Source organism: Orcinus orca, chromosome 9 (genome assembly GCF_937001465.1).
Source record: "Orcinus orca chromosome 9, mOrcOrc1.1, whole genome shotgun sequence".
NCBI lineage: Eukaryota > Metazoa > Chordata > Mammalia > Artiodactyla > Delphinidae > Orcinus > Orcinus orca.
The window spans coordinates 32595974-32617681 of NC_064567.1; the positions used below are offsets into that span (position 1 = coordinate 32595974).

General features: G+C 35.4%; 1 protein-coding gene across 2 annotated transcripts in view; it reads right to left on the reverse strand.

Annotated features, from left to right (window-relative positions):
• CAPZA2 (capping actin protein of muscle Z-line subunit alpha 2) overlaps positions 1-21708 on the reverse strand; it is a 56601-nt gene that overhangs the window by 13467 nt on the left and 21426 nt on the right. For both annotated transcript variants that reach the window (XM_033428242.2, XM_004269856.3), the window contains exons 2-4: positions 18149-18212; positions 14323-14374; positions 3272-3335 (exon numbers count right to left, since the gene is read on the reverse strand). In XM_033428242.2, the coding sequence (XP_033284133.1) occupies positions 3272-3335; positions 14323-14374; positions 18149-18212 (180 nt within the window). The remainder of the gene's footprint in view (positions 1-3271; positions 3336-14322; positions 14375-18148; positions 18213-21708) is intronic.

Sequence of the window (21708 nt, forward strand, 5' to 3'; positions counted from 1 at the left end):
TCAGGACTCCCCCATCCCTTTGATGTAAATTATGCAAACACAGGATGTACCCTTCTGAATTTTTTTCAGTCATATTATCCTACACAGATAAATACATACACATCTATATATACATACACATACATCCAGGGGTTTTTACTGGCCACTGTCCTACAAGAATGGAACGAAAATGCACACATTTTTCTGCATCTGGTTTTTTTCAACATCAACACTTTATAGAAATCCTTCAGAGTCAACTGGTAAACCTCTCATCATTCTTTTTCATGGTTGCATACTATCCCATGATGTGGGTATAACAATTTATTCTGCCATTCCACTACTGTTGGACCATCTCTTTATTTCCAGGCTGTTTTCTTTTTGGGAGGAGGGATAGGCACATTAAAAATGTTAAAGTATTATTGTACATATATTCTAACATACTAATGTTTCTATTTCCACTGGATGCTTCTATTTTTCTTAGATAGATTCTCAGCAGTGAGGACAGTAGGTAAAGGGTTTGTATATTTTTAATTTTTAATACATAATTAGACTGCTTTCCAGAAATGGCTGTGACAATCTACACTTCTGCAAACAATATATGAGATGCTTCCCTTCAAATTATCACCATCAACAGGTATACAGTTCTTTTTTCAGTCTGATGAGTATAAAATATATCTCATTACTTTAATTATATTTCTCTCACTCACAGGTCTAAATATCTCCAAGTTTGTGGGCCATTTTCTGTGAGCAAATATTTTTTAATATTTTTCATCTGGGTGGGTTTTTTTCTTACTAATTTATAAGAGTCCTTTATTTGAGGTACTTGTTTTATTCTACAGTTAAAATAATTGATATGTAGCAAAATGTCCATCTTTTCTTTTATAGTTTCTGGGTTTCCAGTCTTATTTAAGATGGTTTCCTCTGCCCTTAATTATACATGTAGACTCTTTTCTCCTAAAATTCTAGTCATTTTACAAATTTTTAATCCACCTGAAATTTATTTCTATATATTGTAAGACAGAGGACTGGTTTAACTATATGGCATATGTAGTTGATAGAAACCAGTGGTACCAATACCCTTTATTATATGTCTGTCCAAATTATAACCTTATCATGTATATAAATATTCATATATTTTGGGACTAAATTCTGGCTTGATATGCTGCTCTATTGATCTATTTGTCTACACAATACCATGCTGATTTGACTTTACATTGGTTGTAAAGCACCTTCTGCTATCTAGCAATGCAATTGTCTCTCACCACTCTTACATTTTCTTGTGTTTCTTCAAGCATGTTTTTCATATAAAGTTTATGAAAATTTTGACCAATTAAAAAACTATCAGGATTCTAATCAAACTGCATTAAATTCATATTTTAGTTTTTAAATAATTTAACTTTCTACCTCAAAATGGAATTCAGTGTGCGCTTCCATTTGCTCAGAACCTGTTTTATGTGTTAAGATAACCACCATTTTCTTCACAATCCTATGCATTGCTTGTTAAGGTTTATGTTCAGTATTACCACTATTTAAAATGAAACTCCTCCCCCTCCAACCACTACTAGTGTAAGTCCCTACTTGCCACAATAGAGGAAAGTTAATGCATTTTGTACACTTACCTTAAATTCAGCCATCTCACAAAATTCTGTTAAGTCTAATAGGTTATTTTGGTTGGGAGGTTAATGTATGGGAGTTTCTCACTATTTCTAAATATATAAATCATGTCACCTAAGAGTTTTCTGTTCTTTTCCAAAGCTTTAAGAGTTCTCATTCTCTTGTCTTATTTGCTATACTTCCATTTATGATAAATAATAATGGTGATAAGTTGACATACCTGGCTAATTTTCTATGTTAACTAAAATTATATTAGTGTTTACAGTTTGATATTTACTACTGTTTTTCGTTAAACAGTATATTATATTTAAGAGGTTTTCTTCTATCCCTATTTTACTTAGGGTTTTTGTAATGAGGATTAGCTGCTGGAGTTTTCAAATCCCTTTTCACTGTCTATTGATGTATCATAAGGTTTTTCTCTTTATTTGTTGATTAAGCGATAAGAGCAATATATTGCCTTACATGGAACCACTCCTGCATTCCTGTAATAAATTCTATTTAGTCTTGGCATATTATTCTTTTGATATATTTCTGGATTCTGTTTGTTAATATCTGTTTAAAGTTTTAAAATCTATAGTCATATGTGAGATTAGTATAGTTTGCTTTTTTTGTTTTATATTTATTAGGTTTAAGTATTAAAATTACAGTAGGTTCATAAAATGAGTTTGAGAGCTATCCGACATTTTAAAAGGATGCATCCCCGGATCCAGCAATTCTTTTAGGGATTTACCTTAACAAAACAATGGTCCATGTGCCCAGAGGTACAATGATATTCAGTACAGCACTGTTTATAACAGTTAAAAAAAAAAAATCAAAAACACAAAATCTCCCAAGGAAAAAAAATTTAAGAGCTTCATGAAATGAAACACTACATGCCTTTATATGTATGTGTGTGTATACACACATGCATAAATCTATCTACCTACCTACCTCCCCACGTTTACTTTTTCCCTTCAGTTATAAGTCATCTTCTGTCTGGTCTCTCTTTTTCCCCTATAACTACGAGACTACATATTACATAATGAATAATGCCAAATGCAAGCTTTAATATAATTTGCCACTGAGAACTAATTGTTACTACTCTCTCTTATGTTTTACCTCCAGTTCCTTCTTCATATTGTTTTATATAAATTGTGCTTTATGTAAGCATTATAGAAACACAATCACTGTTCAATTACTAGTAACTTTAAACCAAAAAAATAAAATCTAAGAATGCTAGTGACTTTTGGGGCTTTTCTTTGCTTAGCAAGTCCAACTTGTACTTTGGAAAGAAAAGATTTAATAATTACTAAATGCTAAGTTACTCACATGAAGAACTGTAGAATTCCAGAGCAACTAAATTATGACATAAATCTTACTAATATGAACTCTAGATTTTGGATTAATATAGGATTGATTTTTTTCCTATAAAAAACAAGTAGATTTAAAACAATTATCTTCTAAAATCTTAAAATAATTACATTTGAATATTTCTAAAAGGAACTTTCTGCTAATAGCATTATTGGTATCAACAAAAGAAACTACATTTTCAATTACTTTGCTCCTAAGTGGCTATGATTAAAATGAACGCTTTTTTTTTTTTAACCTTTAAACATACCACTTCACAATTCTTGCAGGATACACTAACCATTATAAATGAAATAAAGAATATCAGATCCTGTGTTTATATGAAACGTACCTGATCTTCATAACCTTCAATTTTTACTGGAGTAAACTGGTCCAAGTTATATTGTGCAAATGCACTAAAAAAGAAAAGGGTCAATTATTTAAAATTACGTATTTAATGTTCTCAAAAAAATCGCAAACAATTCACTGTCAAATAAAAGTCTCCTGCACTGCACATGGCAAGTTAAATAAAAATGTAATTCTCTACTACTGATCTTATATTAGGTATAAATATTATATAGGTATGGCTTTTTAAAAACCAGTGAATGACATCCAGCTTTCAATGCTTAGCAAAAAAATTAAATCAGTAAATATAATCAGTCCTTTCCTTCAAAACCCTGAAAGTAAAGGTTAGCCACTTATAAGACATATCCAACTATTCAAGTATATACTAACATTTAGTATACAACATACCGGGAAACAGAGTAGGTGCTGTGAGAGATGCAAAGAGTAATTAGATCAAAGGGCTTACAGTTGAATAGGAGCTATGATAAACATAATATAACACAAAGCAGAAAGTACCATAAGAGAATGACCAATAAACATCACAGAGAATATATATTTTTAAAAACTACATTCTGTTGAGGCAAGGGTAAGAAGAAAAGAGAATCAGGGGTGATATCATAATGGAAGTGATACTGAGAAATGGCCTTAAAATAATAGGTAGGCTCTCTGGTCTTGCAGAAATTGGAGGGATGAGAAGAGTAATTCAATTAGAGGGACCAAGATGAGCAAAATACAAGAGGAGAAGATAGGTTAAGTCCAACATCATAGAAAGCACCAAGCTCAATGCCTGGCACATAGCAGGTGTTCAGTTATATTTACTGCCTTCAACTGAAAGGCCCTGCACGATGGAAAAATTACTTCATTTGGGAGGCAAAGCAGAATTACAGAAGCTTTTTGAGAAAAGACAACCGCGAACTACTTCTGAAGATTAATTTGGCAGCAGTGTATATGACAATTGGGTGGTGGAGCAACTAGAGCCAGAAAAGCAGTTGGGCTATCATTAGGCAAACATCCATGTTAGAACAGCTGAGAGTCTGAACGAGGAAATGGTGACGAGATAGATCCAAGAATAAAGCCTCTCTCTACTCTCATATGAGTAAAGAATAATGTATTACATAATTACATAATACATTTGTAGGAAAAACTCTCATAGCACAAAAAAATTACCTAAAAAATAAAGATCACACTGTATTTTATTAAGTCTATAACCTAGGAAATTTCTTCCACTTACTAGGAAAGATACTGAGAATTTTTAAATTTAGGAGTACATCTCTAAATCTAATCTACTTGGAAGCTTTTCAGATTACTCTGGATGGTAACATGTCCACTGAATTTTTAGGTGTTAGCTACTGAATCTCCTCGAGAGAGGAGATTGAGCAAAGCATTACTGATGAGTTAACAGGAGACTAGTAAATGTAAAAACAGCAAAGTAGGATTAAATTCCTAGCTGTCAAATTCCTGACACTGCATGTCAAAAAAAGATGGGGGTAAATATAGAAACATATGGAGGGAAAGGGAGATTTTCTTTATTCATTAAAACTGTAATTTTCTTAGGAATAGCCCCAGCATACCCAGGCAGTTACTATCCCTTAAATGAATTTATCTCAAAAGTATGTTTGAGATTAAAAAGTATTCTAAATCACTTAGAATTTAGGGTTCCCTTTCCAGTAAAAGACATATTTAAATAATAAATTTAGATAGTAATTTGGTCTTGGGTCCTTTACTGCTCATATCAAACCCCGTTCATCTATAATCTGGGAGTGGGGTAAGAACAGGAAATCTGAAAAGAAGACAATGAATATGAAATAAGTAAAACTGTATCTTAAATGCTCAAAGCAAGTTAAACAGGTGACAATTACGCAGTATGGCAGGAAAGGTACTCATTAACCTAGGAGTCAGATTACAGAATATCTAGGTTTTGTTCGAACCCTGATATTAGCTAGTATGGGCCCCACTTACCATATCCACAAAAAAGACGGGTTTGAACTAGATGACTGACTTCCAAGTCCCTTCTAGTTCAGAAAACCTACTCCATTTACCCACTCATCATCCATTTACCTACCCCTCTACCCATGCCAATATTTAGGTGTTAAGCACTCTATTAGACAAGTGAAAACAATAATTTCTCTGCCCTTGTAGAGTTCTGTAGCCCAATCACCCATTTCTAAGTCACCTGTTCCTGTATTTAGATTTTTTTTTTTATACCCTTTACCATTAGTCATTCACATCTTATACTTTTCACCATGTGTTTCCACATCATCTCTCTTATTTACTACTTGAATTGCTTTCATCATTTAAACTCAGCTCAAAAACCATCTCTAAATAGAAATTTTAAATTTCTTCCTTTGGGCTCCAAAGGTCTTTGGTATGCCTCTGTATTTTATTTCAGTTGGCCAGAAATTCAACATGTCTGACTCCCCATTGGAAAATCCCTAAGAGGCTTATTTGTCTCATCATCACAGTGAAGTCTGGCATTCATATGTCAGTTGAATAAAAGGCTATTTCTGGATATTTCAAAGTTTTCTAGACTTGAGAGTACCAAGTCTTCAGTATGCCTAATTTTACTATGAAATACACTGAATTTTATGCCCTTCAGTAAAGATGTCCCATTAGAACCACTTTTAAGAATAGCTATGTTTTCCCCCCCTTACAAAAAGACAGGAAGAGGAATTTCTCAAAAATAAATTTAAAATTAAAAGAGTTAAAGCAACAGGAAAAAGGTGGAAGAATGGAGGAAAAGAAGTACACAGAAGGAGCTGTACTTGTATAAAAGAAATTCAGTATCAAAAACTGCAATTGAAGAAGCAATAGGACTATGGCTATGCACTTACTCTGGTGAAACTGCCACTAGGACACATTTTAAATGTTTTTATAATGCTTTCCAAGCTTATGTTATATAGGTCTGGACAGTCTCAATGACAGGTGATACATTATCTTTTGAGGATGAAACCAGGTTTGGAGGTATTTCAGAAGTAATTCAGAACCAAGTCAAGTGAACAATGGGGGTAACAGCATGTTTGTTTGAAAATTATTTCACAGACAGGACACTGTGAACCAGAGTAATATAATTCTAAAGTCAATCAATGATTTAAGGTGTATTTCTGTACTTCACAGATAACTTCAGATGTCTGCAAAATGAATCTGAACAAAGAGTTTTGAGAAATTCTTCTGTACAAAGACCACTACTGAAGTCAACTAAAAGAATCAATTCTTTCTCTTCTTGTTCATCTAGTTAGCAATCACTTACTGAGACTATAACCACATGCAAGAAAACGTGAAGATTCTACTGAAGGTTTTGATGTTTTTTGAGGTCATACTATAAACATCTTGTTTTATCATTAGGTACTAATTTCCTCAAAGACTAATCTCCTTAAAAGATCAGAATATCAGGCATTTAATGTATATACCTCTTGAAACACGGACCAAGACTGTCCCTGAAATTTGGTTCATAATAAAAGAGAAATATAGCTCACATTCCAATTATTTTAAAAAGAACTCCAATTTATTTAAATGTAACAGTCATCAGATAAATACTCCTTTGGACAAATAAAATTTCAATGCTTTCATCATTTTTTATTCAAATGTGTAACTGTTTCATACCACTTATATAATTATGAATATTTTTCTGACCTTCATTAAACTTTACTCTGCAGGGGAAAAACTCTTCTTTCAACAAACAACTTTGTTACAAAGCAGAAACTAACACCATTGTAAAGCAATTATACTCCAATAAAGATGTTAAAAAACAAATGAAGTTTCTCATTTCCTTAACTTTAAAAAAAATTCACTAATTTTTGCACCTACATGAAACAACCCACACATTTATTTACCACAGAGAACTCAGAGGAAAAGGTTACTTTGAAAGTACTGGGGGCGGGGGGGGGGGGGGGGAAGGGGAAGATTGCGTAAGAGTGAAACGCGATTACCTTCCTCCCCACAGATACATCAGAAATACATTTACACGTGGAACACCTCCTACAGAACACCTACTGAACGCTGGCAGAAGACCCCAGACCTCCCAAAAGGCAAGAAACTTCCCACGTACCTGGGTAGGGCAAAAGAAAAAAGAAAAAACAGAGACAAAATAATAGGGACGGGGCTTCCCTGGTGGCGCAGTGGTTGAGAATCTGCCAATGCAGGGAACCTGGGTTCGAGCCCTGGTCTGGGAGGATCCCGCGTGCCGCAGAGCAACTAGGCCCGTGAGCGGGCAGCTACTGAGCCTGCGCGTCTGGAGCCTGTGCTCCGCAACAAGAGAGGCGGCGATAGTGAGAGGCCCGCGCACCGCGATGAGGAGTGGCCCCGCTTGCCGCGGCTGGAGAAAGCCCTCGCACGGAAACGAAGACCCAACACAGCTAATAAACAAACAAATATTAAAAGAATAGGGACGGGACCTGCACCAGTGTGAGGGAGCTGTGAAGGAGAAAAGGTTTCCACACACTAGGACGTCCCTTCGCGGGCGTAGACAGCCGGTGGCGGAGGGGGAAAGCTTCGGAGCCGAGGAGGAGAGCACAGCAACAGGGATGCGGAGGGCAAAGCGGAGAGATTCCCGCACGGATGATGGTGCCGACCGGCACTCACCAGCCCCGAGAGGCTTGTCTGCTCACCCACCGGGGCGGGGGCGGGGGTGGGGGTGGGGGCTGGGACCTGAGGCTCGGGCTTTGGTCCGCTCGCAGGGAGAGGACTGGCGGCGTGAACACAGCCTGAAGGGGTTAGTGCACCACGGCTGGCCAGGAGGGAGTCCGGCAGAAAGTCTGGACCTGCCGAAGAGGCAAGACACTTTTTCTTCCCTTTTTGTTTCCTGGTGAGCGATAAGAGGGGATTAAGAGCGCTGCTTAAAGGAGCTCCAGAGACGGGCGCGAGCCGCCGCTAACAGCCCGCGGACCCCAGAGTTGGGCATGAGACGCTAAGGCTGCTGCTGCCGCCACGAAGAAGCCTGTGTGCAAGTACAGGTCACTATCCACAGTTCCCTTCCGGGGAGCCTGTGCAGCCCGCCACTGCCAGGGTCCCGGGATCCAGGGACAACTTCCCGGGGAGAACGCACGGCGCACCTCAGGCTGGTGCAACGTCACGCTGGCCTCTGCCGCCGCAGGCTCGCCCCTCTCCCCGGCCTGAGTGAGCCAGAGCCCCCGAATCAGCGGCTCCTTTAACCCCGTCCTGTCTGAGCGAAGAACAGACACCCTCAGGCGACCTACATGCAGAGGCGGGTCCAAATCCAAAGCTGAACCCCAGGAGCTGTGCAAACAGAGAAAGGGAAATTTCTCCCAGCAGCCTCAGGAGCAGCGGATTAAGTCTCCACAATCAACTTGATGTACCTGCATCTGTGGAATACCTAAATAGACAACCAATCATCCCAAATTGAGCAGGTGGACTTTTGAGAGCAAGGTTTATTTTTTTCCCCTTTTCCTCTTTTTGTGAGTGTGTATGTTTCTGTGTGAGATTTTGTCTGTATAGCTTTGCTTTCACCATTTGTCCTAGGGTTCTGTCCGTCCGGTTTTTCTTGTTTGTTTTTTACTTTTTTAAAAAATTATTTTTTATTTTAGGAACTTTATTTTATCCTCTTTCTTTCTTTCTGCTTTCTTCCCTTTTATTCTGAGCCGTGTGGATGAAAGGCTCTTGGTGCTGCAGCCAGGAGTCAGTGCTGTGCCTCTGAGGTAGGAGAGCCAACTTCAGGACACTGGTCCACAAGAGACCTCCCAGCTCCACGTAATATCAAACGGCGAAAGTCTCCCAGAGATCTCCATCTCAACACCAACACCCAGCTTCACTCAACGACCAGCAAGCTACAGTGCTGGACACCCTATGCCAAACAACTAGCAGGACAGGAACACAACCCCACCCATTAGCAGAGAGGCTGCCTAAAATCATAATAAGGCCACAGACACCCCAAAACACACCACCAGACGTGGACCTGCCCACCAGAAAGACAAGATCCAGCCTCATCCACCAGAACACAGGCACTAGTCCCCTCCACCAGGAAGCCTACACAACCCACTGAACCAGCTTTAGCCACTGGGGACAGACACCAAAAACAACGGGAACTACGAACCTGCAGCCTGCGAAAAGGAGACCCCAAACACAGTAAGATAAGCAAAATGAGGAGACAGAAAAACACACAAGCAGATGAAGGAGCAAGGCAAAAACCCACCAGACCTAACAAATGAGGAGGAAATAGTCTACCTGAAAAAGAATTCAGACTAATGATAGTAAAGATGATCCAAAATCTTGGAAATAGAATAGAGAAAATGCAAGAAACATTTAACAAGGACCTAGAAGAACTAAAGAGGAAACAAGCAACGATGAACAACACAATAAATGAAAATACTGTTGTTACAAGTTCATAAACATTGTATGTTTTCTTTACTTCCGTAAGACTTTTGTCAACATGCTATATGCTATTGTAAAGAAAACTAATTTTAGTTGGGTATATAAATAACTTAAAAAGGTTTAAAGAACTTAGGAATAAGAGGCCATTCACCCAGAAACTAATAACTAAAGTCAAAGATATCAAGTAAACTGATTTTTATTATGTACTTTAATATAATACTTAATGGGTGGAAGCAACCCGACTGTCCACTGACATGTGAATGGATAAACAAAATGTGGTGTATATATATATATATGTATATAAACACACACATACACATTCGGTGTTAAAAAGGAAGGAAATTCTAACACATGCTCCAACATAAATGAACTTTGAAGACATTCTGCTAAGTAAAATAAACCAGTCACAAAAGGACAAATACTGTATGACTCCACTTCATACATTAAATAGAATGATGGTTCACAAGGGCTAGGAGGAGGGGAGAATGGGAAATTATTGCTTAAAGGGTATGGAGTTTCAGTTTGGGAAAATAAAAAGTTCTGGAGATGGATGGTGGTGATGGTTACAGAAATATGTGTATGTGCTTAATGCCAAGGAACTGTGTGCCTAAAAATGGTTAAAACGTTAAACTTCATATTAAGTATATTTTCCCCACAATAAAAAATAATAAATACAAATTGCTATTAAAAGATAAAAGTGGGCTTCCCTGGTGGCACAGCGGTTTAGAATCTGCCTGCTAATGCAGGGGACATGGGTTCAAGCCCTGTCTGGGAGGATCCCACTTGCCACGGAACAACTAGGCCAGTGAGCCACAACTACTGAGCCTGTGCGTCTGGAGCCTGTGCTCTGCAGCTGGAGAGCCTGCGATAGTGAGAGGCCTGCGTACCGCGATGAAGAGTGGCCCCCGCCTGCCACAACTGAAGAAAGCCCTGCCATAGAAATGAAGACCCAGCACAGCAAAGATAAATAAATTAATAAATTCCTACCCCCAACATCTTCTTAAAAAAAAGATAAAAGGACATAAAAGACCCCTAATACCCAAAACAATCTTGAGAAAGAAGAACGGAGCTGGAGCAATCATGTTCCCAGACTTGACTTATACTATGAAGCTACAGTAATCAAAACAGTATGGTGCTGACACAAAAACAGATACATAGATCAATGGAACAGAATAGAGAATCCAGAAATAAACCCACACACTTATGGTCAATTAATCTATGACCAAGAAGGCAAGAATATAAAATGGAAAAAAGACAGTCTCTTCCATAAGTGGTGCTGGGAAAACTGGACAGCTACATGTAAAAGAATGAAGTTAGAACACTCCCTAACACCATACACAAAAATAAACTCAAAATGGATTAGAGACCTAAATTTAAGACCAGACACTATAAAACTCTTAGAGGAAAACATAGGAAGAACACTCTATGACATAAATCACAGCAAGATCTTTTCTGATCCACCTCCTAGAGTAATGGAAATAAAAACAAAAATAAACAAATGGGACCTAATGAAACTTCAAAGCTTTTGCACAGCAAAGGAAACCATAAACAAGACAAAAAGACAACCCTCAGAATGGGAGAAAATAGTTGCAAACGAATCAACGGACAAAGGATTAATCTCCAAAATATATAAACAGCATGCGCAGCTCAATATTAAAGAAACAAACAACCCAATCCAAAAATGGGCAGAAGACCTAAATAAACATTTCTCCAAAGAAGACATACAGATGGCCAAGAAACACATGAAAAGCTGCTCAACATCACTAATTATTAGAGAAATGCAAATCAAAACTACAATGAGGTATCACCTCACACAGGTTAAAATGGGCATCATCAGAAAATCTACAAACAACAAATGCTGGAGAGGGTGTGGAGAAAAGGGAACCCTCTTGCACTGCTGGTGGGAATGTAAATTGATACAATCACTATGGAGAACAGTATGGAGGTTCCTTAAAAAACTAAAAATAGAATTACCATATGATCCAGCAATCCCACTACTGGGCATATACCCAGAGAAAACCATAATTCAAAAAGACACATGCACCCAATGTTCATTGCAGCACTATTTACAATAGCCAGGCCATGGAAGCAACCTAAATGCCCATCGACAGACGAATGGATAAAGAAGATGTGGTACATATATGCAATGGAATATTACTCTGCCATAAAAAGGAACAAAATTGAGTCATTTATTGAGACATGGATGGATCTAGAGACTGTCATACAGAGTGAAGTAAGTCAGAAAGAGAAAAACAAATATTGTGTATTAACGCATATATGTGAAACATAGAAAAATGGTACAGATGAACCAGTTTGCAGGGCAGAAATTGAGACACACATGTAGAGAACAAATGTACGGATGCCAAGGGGGGAAAGCAGCGGGGGGGGGTGTGTGTGTGTGATGAATTGGGCGATTGGGATTGACATGTATACACTGATGTGTATAAAACTGATGACTAATAAGAACCTGCTGTATAAAAAAATAAATAAAATTTAAAAAAAGACCTAAATGTAAGACTGGAAACCATAAAACTCCTAGAGAAAAACACAGACAACACTCTTTTACATAAATCGTAGCAATATTTTTTTGAATCCATCTCCTAAAGCAAAGGAGATAAAGGGACCTAATTAAACATAAATGCTTTTGCACAAAACAGGAAACCATCAACAAAACAAAAAGACAAAATGAACAGGAGAAAATATTTGCAAATGATACGACTGATAAGGAATTAATATCCAGAATAAATAGTTCATACAGTTCAACAGCAAAAAGACAAACATAGACATTTTTCCAAAAAGGACATACAGATGGCGAACAGGCACATGAAAAAATGCTCAACATTGCTAATCGTTAGGGAAATGCAAATCAAAACCACAGTGAGATACCACCACACACCTGTCAGAATGGGTATCATCAAAAAGAACACAAATAACAAATGCTGGAGAGGACGTGGAGAAAAGGGAACCGTCCTACACTGTTGGTGGGAATGTACATTGGTGCAGCCACTGTGGGAAACAGTATGGAGGTTTCTCAAAAAACTAAAAATAAAACTAGCACATGACCCAGCAATTCCACTCCTAGGTATATATTGGAAGAAAATAAAAACAATACTTCAAAAAGATACATGCACCCCAATGTTTGTAGCAGCATTATTTACAATTGCCAAGATATGGAAGCAACCTAAGTGGCCATCAACAGATTAATGGATAAAGAAGAAGTGGTAAATATATACAATGGAATACTACTTAGCCGTAAAATAGAATGAAATTTTGCCATTTACAACAACATGCGTGGACCTGGAGGGCATTATGCTAAGTGAAATAAGTCAGAGAAAGACAAATACTGTATATCACCTATATATGAAATCTAAGAATACAACAAACTAGTGAATATAACAAAACAGAAACAGACTCACAGATATAGAGAACTAGTGGTTACCAGTGGGGAGAGGGAAGGGGGGAGGGGCAAGATAAGGGTAGGGGATTAAGAAATACAAACTATTATGTACAGTATAAAATAAATAAGCTACAAGGATGTATTGTACAACACAGGGAATATAGCCAGTATTTTGCAGTAACTATTAATGGAATATAACTTTAAAAAATTGTGAATCACTATGTTGTATACCTATAACATATGTAATATTGTACATTAACTATACTTCAATTTAAAAATGGGAAAAAAATAACAGGAATTTAAATCAGAAGCAAAATCAGGTATGTCTAGAAGTCTGTTGAACCTCTACCTTCATTAGGATTAACAAATTTACTCAATAAAGCCTTACAAACATTACAAAAATAGAATTAGAGCAAATTTCCCCCATCAGTCAGAACTTCACATTTTGGGTACTACACTAAGATGAAAGTAGGTGACTGGATGATACTGAACACTCTTTGTAAGGCACCTAAACGTTTAATCTCCTCATTTTCAAATGAGTAATGGAGTCCATTAGCCTAAAATACACGTCCACAGGCCTTATTTAGGGAGGTGAGAGAGGGAAAGAGAACCAATTATTTCTCTGCAATCTTAAGATAGTTGTGGCAAGTCATGATTGTGGTCATTGGTCCAAAGATGATGTACTAGGATTTAGAACTGCTTATTTCTTTGAATCACTCACAAATCTCATAAATACTTATTAAGTAAATATGTGTCAGATACTATGTTAGGTATTTATGGATGAATAAAATAAGCTCCTAACCCTCAAAAATCTATTTCTTTTTACTGAAGTACAGTTCATTTACAATATTTCAGGTGTACAGCAAAGTGATTCAGTTATACATACATATATATATTCTTTTTCAGACTTTTTTTCCATTATAGCTTATTACAAGATACTGAATATAGTTCCTTGTGCTATACAGTAGGTCCTTCTCAAAAATAATTAGGATCAAGCATTTAACAGAAAGTAAAACCTGCATAAAATTTAAAGTATCACAATTTCACAAATCAAAGTTTTTAAAATAATTTTATCCAACTTTGCAAATGTCAAAATACAGTATTGAGTATATAAGCCACTGCCAAACACATAATAAATAGAGAATTTCATGTTATAATTGTGTCTCTATATCCTGTGATGAAAAATATTTCTCCTCTAACCTAGTACATACATATTATTACATATATTTGAACTTGATGTGCAAATATCTATTTCATGGATTAGTACCTAAAAACCACTTTTAAAATATTTTTTCCCATGTCACTTTAATTATGTTAATATAATGCATAATACTTACTGGGCCGCTCCTTCCCTGAGAAGATTATCATTATTAAGCAGTAACCGAACATCTGCAAAACAAACATTATTTTTTCTATATTACTATCTTCCTATATTTGAAATTTCTATGGAATGAATTTAGGTTATTTTAGTCATGTGTCAGTATCCTACCCACCCCCCAAAACATATGGGAGATCAAAATATCACTGTGATGACCAAAGTAACCACAAAAACATATCATGGTATTAATAAAAAAAGAAAAGATTTTGGTAAGGAAATAGCAGATGGAATGAGATAAAAATATATGTTATTTCATACTCTTAATAGTCAATGCAGGCAGACTATAACATGTCTCCAAAGAACTAAAGTGGAGATAAGCTACACCAAAAAGATGGTGTGATAAGATCTGCCGAAGACTGAGCACTATGCCTCTCAGTCTGACAATACTATCATGAGGTTCAAATGAACTTGCTCTATGGAAAAAGTGATTAAACAAGAAACAGCTTGTGAATGCAGTACAGATGTAGGCATTTTGTTTCTCAGACAGCTCATGTTCAACAACAGATGAATGTGTTGAGTTAGATATGGATAACTACTTTATTTGATTTAGTAATCTCACTTTGGTTTTGATTCTTAACTCTGTCCTAACTTCAGTCTCAACTATGTAGACACGTGCCTTTTAATCATTAAAACACAACTTTAAAACTACAATTTTAATTGGAAAAAAAATCACATAATTTCACCAACAAACAAAATTCTACTCTAGTCTTGATGTATTTTCTTTCATTATTTTCCCTATACACTTGGCTGTTTTACATAATTGCTATCATAAAGTACATATAACAAAGTATCCTAATTTTTTTCATTAAATGAAAATAACACAAATAACTTAAGTACCTTCTATTAAGAAACTGGTTAAATGTAACATAAACAGACAATAGTTCTTATAAATAGTGTAAAATTGGGCATCCAATAGAAATAATGTAGATAGGTATTTATCAACTCGGAAATATATACATAATATAATAAACAAGGGGAAAACCCAGCATGTACAGTATGATATTTATGCAATGTTATATATATGTGTCTAAATTGAGAAATGTTGGAAGTATTTCATTCAAACAGTGGAGAAGAGAGGGTAGAATTTTGTGTGATTCTTAGATTCTTTTTCGCTCTTTGGAAATTTTAGAATATGAATCATTTTTACAAAAATAATAAAGCTATTCCAAAAAAAAATACTGCCTATTCACATACCTCTTTTTAGCAGTAAGTCCCAATTTAAAAAACAGTATCTGGCTAACCACTAAAATAATACTAATTTGATTTCTAAATTAACTGATTTTAAACAATGGAAGCTTCTGCCTAAAAAATTAAAACACAGACATTTACAATTATAGGTATTTTTATCTCACAAAGTAAACTGGGAATTTGATTTGATAAATACGATTATTGTATCTTCAATATTTAAAGCATAATCATTAACAGCAGTATTGCATGGTAGGTAGTATATCTTTTTCAGTTCTACCTAAATGGGAAAATAATTTAAAAGCAACGTCTACATGATCCAGTTATCTTTACTCTGGAAAAAAAGTCCAAACTTCTATCATATGAAGAATACAGTGAAAGAAATAGAGAATAATTTGAATAAAATAAAAACTACTCTTAAGAAGGGATGTGGTTTCAAGTCAGACCACACATCAGAACAATGCATGGGTGGGAGTCTTAATAAAAAATTTTTAAAAAGTATACATTTCAGAGCTCCAGCCCAGATAACACATCAGTTCCTGAGAATGAAGACCAGAAATCTATGTTTTAATGATTCTTACATAGCCAATCTAGGGCATAGCATTTGGGAACCACTGATCTGGCAAGATTTTATGACTCTGAAATTCTAAAATTTGTGGCGTCAATGGAATCATTCTGATGTTAATATTATCAACAAAAATAGCATGAAAATAACCAAATGCATATGAGATTTCCCCGTCAAATACTTAACTCCTTTCTCACTCTAAAATACTCCCTCATTTAAAACTTACATATATATTCCCATTTCCATTCCACAGTTCCAGCCCAGGTCTACTGAATGGCTCATCCTGAATGCCCAAGTCCTTATCCAAAATGCCTACTGTACGTCAACACAGAACATATCAACTCAACATCAATTTCCAATGAGACTTAGAAAAGCAATTTCTGGGACTCATACATTCTTTCAGGGTCTTTCTGATTAACAAATCTGTTGGGCATTTAATTCAGGGTAAGAATAGTAAGTGAAAATCTTTTCTTAGAATTATAATTTATTCCTGGCTCTATAAATTGCACGGGAGTTTGGGGGCTACTGACTTTAGCACAGTTTCCCCATTATCAATTTAAGTTAAATGCCAACTTTTGACCCTATGGAGAAAAGACTATCTTCTTTAATGCCCCAACCATCAAACGTATTAACCTGTATTTAGGTTATAAAGGCTGAATATTAAAACAGAAGTTAAACCCTATAGGAAGAAGAAATACTTCTGAATTCTCCCCAATTTCCCAATTCATTGCTTCAGATTTTACGGTTATCTTGAAAGGAAGAATATTTTAACTTCCAGATTTTTCACAATATAGACTGCCATTCTTCCTCTAAGTGTAGCTCAGTGGTTAAAATTTTAAATGTATAAAAATTACCTATGTAACTGTATGTACTAAATCATATATTAATCTTGTTTGTGGATGATTTAAGGGATTTTCTAGGGTATTTTAACTTTATACAATTTTTGCCTCATTTTTTGACTTTCAAACCTAATCTTTTCTGAGGTGAAATTCCATTATATCTTATACTATGAATGAAAATGAGAGATTAAACTTCTCAAAAAACAGGTTTAAATAGCTTACTCTGGAGTAAAATGTTTAAAAAATGAAACTGAAGAGCACTGTATAAATTAGTTTTAATTTAAGACATAGTGAAAGCCAAATATATATGAAGTAGAAATTACACATTTAAAGTACTTGTGGTAGATTATTCTTAAAACTGCTTTTAAAAAGTTTTGTATAGGGCTTCCCTGGTGGCACAGTGGTTAACAGTCCGCCTGCCAATGCAGGGGACGTGGGATCATGCCGCGGAGCGGCTGGGCCCGTGAGCCATGGCCACTGAGCCTGCGTGTCCGGAGCCTGTGCTCCGCAATGGGAGAGGCCACAACAGTGAGAGGCCCATGTACCGCAAAAAAAAAGTTTTGTATAAAAATCACTACAGGTCATTTTCTGCACAACTATTTCAACCACTTCATTCTGTTAAAGAGGAGCTATTGTTACAACTTTTACAGCAACCAGGAGACTATGTTGTATTTAAATTTCTCATCTATGGGTGAATAATTATAAAACTGTTTGCCAGTGAGGTGTGAGGTTTAAAGAAAGGTATACTGTGAACTGATTTATGAGATATAATTTAAATAACAAATTGTTTTTAAATGTGATGTCATCTTCTAAGCCCAGGAAACAAGCACAGTGAAACAATGTTCCTCCCTTCTTTTTTGGCTGTTCCTATTAATCAAGTAGGCTTTTCTTTAAAAGAAACATAAAAAATGTATTTCACAACTCCAAAAAAAATTAAAATTAAAATTTTCTTGTCTTTTAAAATGATTTAATGTTATTCTTTAAGAGGGTTAAAATTTGCAAACATAATTATCATGTCATAAACACATTATATTCTCGACCTTACAAAATCCAGATTGACAAAAATTTTCACTGTAATTCAGAAAATACAGATTTTTCTACCCGCTCCCCTTAACTTATTTTGGTTATATAACTTATTCTTTAAAAAAGGAGTGCTTGACATATCAAGGCGTAAGTGTTATGAATTAAACACTCACCATTAAACACCTCATTAAATTCTCCAGGAGGGGCATGAATGATGAATTTTGCTGCTATACGCACCTAAAACAGAAACAAAGATATAAATGTTCCACAGCATAGGCCTCTGCTAAAACAACCAAAAACCATGCAAAATTAAAATACTTCAAAGTTCTACTGAAAATGGCTTAAGAAGATTTTAAAGACAGTGACAGTTTTTCACTCAAACACCCTAAGTTTATTACTGTTTTAATCATTTAATATAATCACAATGCATAGACTGAATGCAGATAAAATATATGTATAACTAATGCATTTAAGGATTCAAAGCTGCCTACATATAAATATTTTCTTATAAGCAAATTTTTCTTTTAAACTAAAATGGAAAGGAATGATCCATCAAGAAAATCTCTGTGTGTGAGGAAATAAGATGCGTTTAGGTACTATGAGGAAAATATATTGTGTGTCCATACAGTCACAAATGTGCATGTCTATAAAGTCACAAATTAGTTTAAAAAAATGTAGAAAGGAAGAGGAGAAGAAAGGTCTAAATTCAAAATGTTTTGAACATGAGATCTGACTAGATCTTAGGAAATTTTAGTTCAAAAATAAGTGAGAGACAAAATATCAACAGGTATACTGACAGGTATATTTTTTAAGAGAATAAAGGCTATATTAAAGAGATTAATCACTAATGACTATATATGAGAGTTTGATGACATGCCCAATACTATAATTTAGTGAAGAAGTTCTGAGTATTTATAATAGTTTTCCAACCACTAATACAATAGCCTCCAACTCAGCTGATCAGTGATCTTGTCAGAAATGGACATTCATGAGCCCTACCCAACCAAATGAATTAGATTCTGGAAATGAGGCCCAGAAAACACTATAAACAAGCTTTCCAGGTGATTTTTAAAATACACATCCAAGTATTCACTGAATTAAGGGACCACACATGACAAAAACAAAAGCTTTATTTCATATTGTCCACTTTACTAGCACTGTCGCTGCTCTGATGTAGAAACTAAAAATAATGGAAAAGGAAATAGTTATATATGTTTGCGTATATATGTTCTATGTGTGTGTGCATGCATCTAAGTACACATATGGTTTTCAGAGGAGAGACACAGATGAAAAAGGTATTTACAGTTAAAAAGATGTTCCTAGCTAGAGGCCACATATGTGACAAGGCCAGTTAGAAAACTGTTTATTTAAAACAAAAAGAAAAGCTTTTGTAGTCTGGAACACCAAAAAGTCTGAAGCAAAACCTACGACTGCTGTTGGATACCACCGAGAGATTACACTGATGAAGATGATAACAAAAATGGGATTATTTAAATTAGTGTTTACCAAGTACTTTACACGGATTATGTCATTTACTCTTCAGTCATCAGCTGAATATACACTTTATTTACTACATTATGCTGCTTCTCAGATTTAAAACAGTTTTCTTGAATGGGTAAAATGTTCCCACCAAAAGATGAACAGGGCAGAATGTGACAGGGTGGCCACCAACAAACTGCCAAAGTATAAACATGTTTTGGTATTTAAAATGTCAATAGCAGCAACTTAAGGGAAATAAATTCTTCCCAAGACAGAAAAAACCAGAGTTCACTCAAAAAGAAGTATGTAACCTGAATAGTCCTAGATCTACTAAAGAAAGTGAGTTTGTTGTTAAAAGCATTCCAACAAATAAAACTTCAGGTTTTCTTATAACAGGCATTTATGGAAGAAATATTACCAATTCTCCACAAATTATTCCAGAAAACAGAATTGAAGAAACTTCCAACTTATTTTAAGAGAATAGCATTATCCTATACCAAAGACTAAAATACTACAAGAAACACAACTCACAGACCAAAACCTTTCATAAACACAGAAGCAAAAATCTTCAATAAAGTATTAGCAAATTGAATCCAACTATATAGAAAGGATAACACATCATGACCAAGTGGAATTTTTCCTAGAAATGTAGGGCTGTTTCACTATTTGAAAAGCAATTCACAATATAAACTGATTAAAGATGAAAAACCAAAATCACCTCAATAGACGCAGAAAAATTATTTAATAACATTCAACAACCAATCATGATAAAAAAAACTCTTAGAAAACTAAAAAGACAATGTCTTTAATTTGATAAAACGTATTTACAAAAAAGCCTATAGCTAACATGATCCTTAATGGTCATGACTGAACGCTTCCCCCTAACATCAGGTAAGAATGTCTGTTCTCATCCCTCCTGTTCAACATCACACTGAGATCTTAGTGCAATAAGGTAAGAAAAACAAATGAAAGTCATTTCATAAATAAAATAAAACTTTCTACTTGAGGGCAACATGATTGTTTACAATGAAAAATCCCAAGGAATCTTAAACAAACAAACAAAACTACCCAATAACCTATAAAACTTAGGTACAAATCTAACAAAATATGTACAGGACTAATATCCTGAAAACTACACAAAACTGATGAAAGAAATCAAAGAAGATCTAAATAAATGGAGAGACACATATGTTCACGGATTGGAAGGCTCCTTATTGTAAAGATAACAATTTTTCCCAAACTATTCTACAGATTCAATGAAGGCCCAATCAAAATCCAAGCAGGATTTTTTGGATACACATCAACAAGCTGATTCTAACATTGATGTTTCCTATATTATTATTTTTCTATGTTTGAAGAATGCAATGAATGCAGGCTATTTTGGCCATGTATCAAGATTAACACTCCCTCCCCGCAAATGCAAGCAAGATCAAGAAATCACTCTGATGCCCAGAACAACCATAAACACACACATGAACACACACCATGGCATTAAAAAAAAGATTTTGGTTAGGAAATGAGAGGGAATGAATATTATTTCACACCCTTAGCAGTAAATGCGAAGTAGCAATGGCAAATGAACTAGAATAGCCAAAATAATTTTGAAAAAGAACAAAGTTGGAGAATTCACACTACCTAATCTTAATATAAAGCTACAGTCATATATGGATCATAATGGAATAGAAGAGAGAGCCCAGAAATAAACCCACACACCTACGGTCGATTAATCTTTGACAAAGGAGGTAAGAATATACAATGGAGAAAAGGCAGTCTCTTCAGCAAGTGGTGTTGGGAAAGCAGGACAGCCACATGTAAATCAGTGAAGTTAGACCACTCCCTCACATCAAACACAAATATAAACTCAAAATGGCTTAAAGATTTAAATATAAGACATGACACCATAAAACTCCTGGAAGAGAACATAGGCAAAACATTCTCTGACATAAATCATACCAATGTTTTCTTAGGTGAGTCTCCCAAGACAAAAGAAATAAAAGCAAAAATAAACAAATGGGACCTAATCAAACTTTTAAGCTTTTGCATGCAAAGGAAACCATAAACAAAATGAAAAGACAAACTCGGAGAAAATATTTGCAAACGATGTGACCAGTAAGGGCTTCATTTCCAAAATATACAGACAGCTCATACAACTCAATAACAAAAATACAAACAACCCAATCAAAAAATGGGCAGGAAACCTAAACAGACATTTCTCAAAAAAAGACATACAGATGGCGAATACGCACATGAAAAG